The 6,478-nt window shown below is 27.1% G+C and overlaps 1 protein-coding gene across 1 annotated transcript; it reads left to right on the top strand.

Annotated features, from left to right (window-relative positions):
- The first annotated feature begins 5,798 nt into the window (after positions 1–5,798).
- LOC120577461 (uncharacterized) lies at positions 5,799–6,215 on the top strand. The gene has a single exon (XM_039828998.1). It carries the CDS (start codon positions 5,799–5,801, stop codon positions 6,213–6,215), a length of 417 nt encoding a protein of 138 aa, XP_039684932.1.
- The last annotated feature ends 263 nt before the right edge of the window (positions 6,216–6,478 follow it).

Raw genomic sequence — 6,478 nt, 5'->3', positions numbered from 1 at the left:
CTTCAACAACAAAAAAAAAAGATTAAACCATGCATTTTAAAACAAGTAATAAAAGTTCAGGTTGACAACTAAATAAGTAAGCTAATACATATGTTCGATTAAGTGAGTTTCCTTCCCTAATTCTTACAATCAGCAAACAGGTACTAGTCGTGAAAAAAATCATATTAAAAAAGGATAATTTAAGTAAAAAAATAGTAGGAATTCATATAAAAAAAATGTACATTCTTATTTTATGTTTCGAAAAAACTATTTCATTTACGTGGTTTAAAATAACTTTAAATAAGTCAAAACTAAAAAAACAAATTAAAGCATGAAAAAATAATGAAGAGCTTCAAGAACATTATCCTAAAGTTTAAATTTTTAATGAAAAATAGCTTTTATACAGTTGATTTAGAAGACACAATACATAAAACGGAATCATATTTCTATATTTTAATTAGTTGGGTGCCTAATGTAAGAATAGTAGAAAATATGATCACCTCGCCAACCACTATTTGCTCATGTCTCTTTCCCTATCGTTTGCATTTGAATGAGGGCGTATGGAGATGATAGTACTATATACATGCTTGATGTATTTGTTTCTAATCTTGGTTTTGTGGGAAAATGATTTAGCTCAAGGTAATGATTAGTTCTTAAAAATATGAACACAATCTCTTTGTCCTAACATAGTTGATTATCTATCTTGGTTTAACTCATTCTCTATATATCATATTCAATTGGCACTTATTTTAAACCTTTTAGAACTAATTTAACCCATCATTATCCGAATTTAATCTTAGTCCAAAAGAAACCCATGATATCGTGGACTGACTTGATTAAATAGTTTTTGTTTAAAGATAAAAAAAATACGACATCGAAATAATTTTTTACTAGAGATAAGTCAAAATAGAATAGCAAATGCGCAGGTAAAAGTGAGATTTCTTCGAAATAAAAAATAATCTGATTTATTTTATAAATTTTAGTATCATTTGAAAATGTAACATTAACTTTTGCAAGTTACAAAATTAGATTATTTTAATATGTAAAGTTGTATGAGAAGTTAAAAAAACAATAAAAAAACTCGGTTTCTCTAGAACTTGAAAACTTACCTTTCTTAGTATTTTATGAGAGTTACAACAACATACTAAATACATTTTTACGTTAATATAGTGTCACATATATTATAAATAAGAATATGTTGATAACCAATTCAACTAAGCAAATCATCTTCAAGACTTTGATTAAAGTATCATTCTCTAAATAGGCATGGCATCATTCAATGGCTTTTACGATGTTGTGACTATTATAATCGGTTTTACTTTGCTTTTCACAACCTCATTGTGTTCTGAAATTTCTCAGCCACCTTCTGGAGGTCCTTCCAATGATGTTGCTTCTGCCCCAAAGCCATTGTCGCCGTATGAGAAGTATTTAACTAATTGTGCAAGCAAATTAAAGCCTGCAGAATGTGGTAAACAAATATTCTCTGGTGTATTTGTTGGAAATCGGATTATTAGTTATTATTGTTGTCATAGCCTTGTGAATGATGTTGGAAAATCATGCCATTATGACTTGACAAGAAATGCACTCCAATGGCCAGCATATGCCAAAAACAAAACTGAAATTTTGAAGAGGAATGACAAAGTTTGGAACGATTGCATTGCAGTTCGTCCCATTTTACCTTGAACATAAATTCAGTGAAAAATAAATGATTTAATTATAGCCACACGATGTATCATATGAATATTTTATATTATATTAAATGAATTTTGATCAACTTGAGTATTTCATATCACAATGATCTATTTTAAGATCTCTACCCGTTATTTTAATATCATAAAATAAAAATAAGTTTGTACAAACAAATATACAATAAGTTTTTCTTATCAAAATTATTATGAAATAGTCATTTCTTACAAATTACATAAAAACAAAAAAAATAAAAATCATATGGACCATCTTTTTGAAATATTAAAGTAAATATGCTCGTAATTACCTCAAAAAGTAGACTAATCTCTCTCATTTTTCACTATATCTCTCTAATTTTCTATCTCATTCCAAAATATCAAGACGTAGGTAAATAAAAAAGAAAACAATATATCACTAAAATAACACAAATCATCAATAATAATATTACTGAGAAAGGCTAGTCGATACTTTCTATTGATTACTTAAGCTTAGTTGATACTTTTTAGGATATTTAATAAGAGCCAATATATTTATTTAAACTAATACTGGAGTGTCTATTCCCGTACATAAGTTCCAAAAACTAATAGAAAAATTATTAAATTCCAAAAACTTCAACAAAAAAAAGAGTTAACCATGCATTTTAAAACAAGTAATAAAAGTTCAGGTTGACAACTAAATAAGTAAGCTAATACATATGTTCGATTAAGTGAGTTTCCTTCCCTAATTCTTACAATCAGCAAACAAGTACTAGTCGTGAAAAAAATCATATTAAAAAACGATAATTTCAGTAAAAAAATAGTAGGAATTCATATAAAAAAAATGTACATTCTTATTTTATGTTTCGAAAAAACTATTTCATTTACGTGGTTTAAAATAACTTTAAATAAGTCAAAACTAAAAAAACAAATTAAAGCATGAAAAAATAATGAAGAGCTTCAAGAACATTATCCTAAAGTTTAAATTTTTAATGAAAAATAGCTTTTATACAGTTGATTTAGAAGACACGATACATAAAACGGAATCATATTTCTATATGTTAATTAGTTGGGTGCCTAATGTAAGAATAGTAGAAAATATGATCACCTCGCCAACCACTATTTGCTCATGTCTCTTTCCCTATCGTTTGGATTTGAATGAGGGCGTATGGAGATGATAGTACTATATACATGCTTGATGTATTTGTTTCTAATCTTGGTTTTGTGGGAAAATGATTTAGCTCAAGGTAATGATTAGTTCTTAAAAATATGAACACAATCTCTTTGTCCTAACATAGTTGATTATCTATCTTGGTTTAACTCATTCTCTATATATCATATTCAATTGGCAATTATTTTAAACCTTTTAGAACTAATTTAACCCATCATTATGCGAATTTAATCTTAGTCCAAAAGAAACCCATGATATCGTGGACTGACTTGATTAAATAGTTTTTGTTTAAAGATAAAAAAAATACGACATCGAAATAATTTTTTACTAGAGATAAGTCAAAATAGAATAGCAAATGCGCAGGTAAAAGTGAGATTTCTTCGAAATAAAAAATAATCTGATTTATTTTATAAATTTAAGTATCATTTGAAAATGTAACATTAACTTTTGCAAGTTACAAAATTAGATTATTTTAATATGTAAAGTTGTATGAGAAGTTAAAAAAACAATAAAAAAACTCGGTTTCTCTAGAACTTGAAAACTTACCTTTCTTAGTATTTTATGAGAGTTACAACAACATACTAAATACATTTTTACGTTAATATAGTGTCACATATATTATAAATAAGAATATGTTGATAACCAATTCAACTAAGCAAATCATCTTCAAGACTTTGATTAAAGTATCATTCTCTAAATAGGCATGGCATCATTCAATGGCTTTTACGATGTTGTGACTATTATAATCGGTTTTACTTTGCTTTTCACAACCTCATTGTGTTCTGAAATTTCTCAGCCACCTTCTGGAGGTCCTTCCAATGATGTTGCTTCTGCCCCAAAGCCATTGTCGCCGTATGAGAAGTATTTAACTAATTGTGCAAGCAAATTAAAGCCTGCAGAATGTGGTAAACAAATATTCTCTGGTGTATTTGTTGGAAATCGGATTATTAGTTATTATTGTTGTCATAGCCTTGTGAATGATGTTGGAAAATCATGCCATTATGACTTGACAAGAAATGCACTACAATGGCCAGCATATGCCAAAAACAAAACTGAAATTTTGAAGAGGAATGACAAAGTTTGGAACGATTGCATTGCAGTTCGTCCCATTTTACCTTGAACATAAATTCAGTGAAAAATAAATGATTTAATTATAGCCACACGATGTATCATATGAATATTTTATATTATATTAAATGAATTTTGATCAACTTGAGTATTTCATATCACAATGATCTATTTTAAGATCTCTACCCGTTATTTTAATATCATAAAATAAAAATAAGTTTGTACAAACAAATATACAATAAGTTTTTCTTATCAAAATTATTATGAAATAGTCATTTCTTACAAATTACATAAAAACAAAAAAAATAAAAATCATATGGACCATCTTTTTGAAATATTAAAGTAAATATGCTCGTAATTACCTCAAATAGTAGACTAATCTCTCTCATTTTTCACTCTATCTCTCTAATTTTCTATCTCATTCCAAAATATCAAGACGTAGGTAAATAAAAAAGAAAACAATATATCACTAAAATAACACAAATCATCAATAATAATATTACTGAGAAAGGCTAGTCGATACTTTCTATTGATTACTTAAGCTTAGTTGATACTTTTTAGGATATTTAATAAGAGCCAATATATTTATTTAAACTAATACTGGAGTGTCTATTCCCGTACATAAGTTCCAAAAACTAATAGAAAAATTATTAAATTCCAAAAACTTCAACAAAAAAAATAAAGATTAAACCATGCATTTTAAAACAAGTAATAAAAGATCAGGTTGACAACTAAATAAGTAAGCTAATACATATGTTCAATTAAGTGAGTTTCCTTCCCTAATTCTTACAATCAGCAAACAAGTACTAGTCGTGAAAAAAAAATCATATTAAAAAACGATAATTTCAGTAAAAAAATAGTAGGAATTCATATAAAAAAAATGTACATTCTTATTTTATGTTTCGAAAAAACTATTTCATTTACGTGGTTTAAAATAACTTTAAATAAGTCAAAATTAAAAAAACAAATTAAAGCATGAAAAAATAATGAAGAGCTTCAAGAACATTATCCTAAAGTTTAAATTTTTAATGAAAAATAGCTTTTATACAGTTGATTTAGAAGACACAATACATAAAAAGGTATCATATTTCTATATGTGAATTAGTTGGGTGCCTAATGTAAGAATAGTAGAAAATATGATCACATCGCCAACCACTATTTGCTCATGTCTCTTTCCCTATCGTTTGGATTTGAATGAGGGCATATGGAGATGATAGTACTATATACATGCTTTATGTATTTGTTTCTAATCATTGTTTTGTGGGAAAATGATTTAGCTCAAGGTAATGATTAGTTCTTAAAAATATGAACAAAATATCTTTGTCCTAACAATGTTGATTATCTATCTTTGGTTTATCTCATTCTCTATATATCATATTCAATTGGCACGTAAACATTTATTTTAAACCTTTTAGAACTAATTTAATCCATCATTATCCGAATTTAATCTTAGTCCAAAAGAAACCCAAGATATCGTGGACCGACTTGATTAAATAGTTTTTGTTTAAAGAAAAAAAAAATACGACATCGAAATAATTTTTTACTAGAGATAAGTCAAAATAGGATAGCAAAGGCGCAGGTAAAAGTGTGATTTCTTCGAAATAAAAAATAATCTGATTTATTTTATAAATTTAAGTATCTTTTTAAAATGTAAAATTAACTTTTGCAAGTTACAAAATTAGATTATTTTAATATGTAAAGTTGTATGAGAAGTTAAAAAAACAATAGAAAATCTCGGTTTCTCTAGAACTTGAAAACTTACCTTTCTTAGTATTTTATGAGAGTTACAACAACATACTAAATACATTTTTACGTTAATATAGTGTCACATATATTATAAATAAGAATATGTTGATAACCAATTCAACTAAGCAAATCATCTTCAAGACTTTGATTAAAGTATCATTCTCTAAATAGGCATGGCATCATTCAATGGCTTTTACGATGTTGTGACTATTATGATCGGTTTTACTTTGCTTTTCACAACCTCATTGTGTTCTGAAATTTCTCAGCCACCTTCTGAAGGTCCTTCCAATGATGTTGCTTCTGCCCCAAAGCCATTGTCGCCATATGAGAAGTATTTAACTAATTGTGCAAGCAAATTAAAGCCTGCAGAATGTGGTAAACAAATATTCTCTGGTGTATTTGTTAGAAATCAGATTATTAGTGATTATTGTTGTCATAGCCTTGTGAATGATGTTGGAAAATCATGCCATTATGACTTGACAAGAAATGCACTCCAATGGCCAGCATATGCCAAAAACAAAACTGAAATTTTGAAGAGGAATGACAAAGTTTGGAACGATTGCATTGCAGTTCGTCCCATTTTACCTTGAACATAAATTCAGTGAAAAATAAATGATTTAATTATAGCCACACGATGTATCATATGAATATTTTATATTATATTAAATGAATTTTGATCAACTTGAGTATTTCATATCACAATGATCTATTTTAAGATCTCTACCCGTTATTTTAATATCATAAAATAAAAATATGTTTGTACAAACAAATATACAATAAGTTTTTCTTATCAAAATTACTATGAAATAGTCATTTCTTACAAATTACATAAAAAAAATAAAAAAATCATATG

Source organism: Medicago truncatula, chromosome 8 (genome assembly GCF_003473485.1).
Source record: "Medicago truncatula cultivar Jemalong A17 chromosome 8, MtrunA17r5.0-ANR, whole genome shotgun sequence".
Lineage (NCBI taxonomy): Eukaryota > Viridiplantae > Streptophyta > Magnoliopsida > Fabales > Fabaceae > Medicago > Medicago truncatula.
This window is presented reverse-complemented; position numbering and strand designations above follow the sequence as displayed.

Excerpts from the sequence above, each read along its gene's own strand:
- LOC120577461 (XM_039828998.1), top strand. The coding sequence starts at position 5,799 with ATGGCATCATTCAATGGCTTTTACGATGTTGTGACTATTATGATCGGT.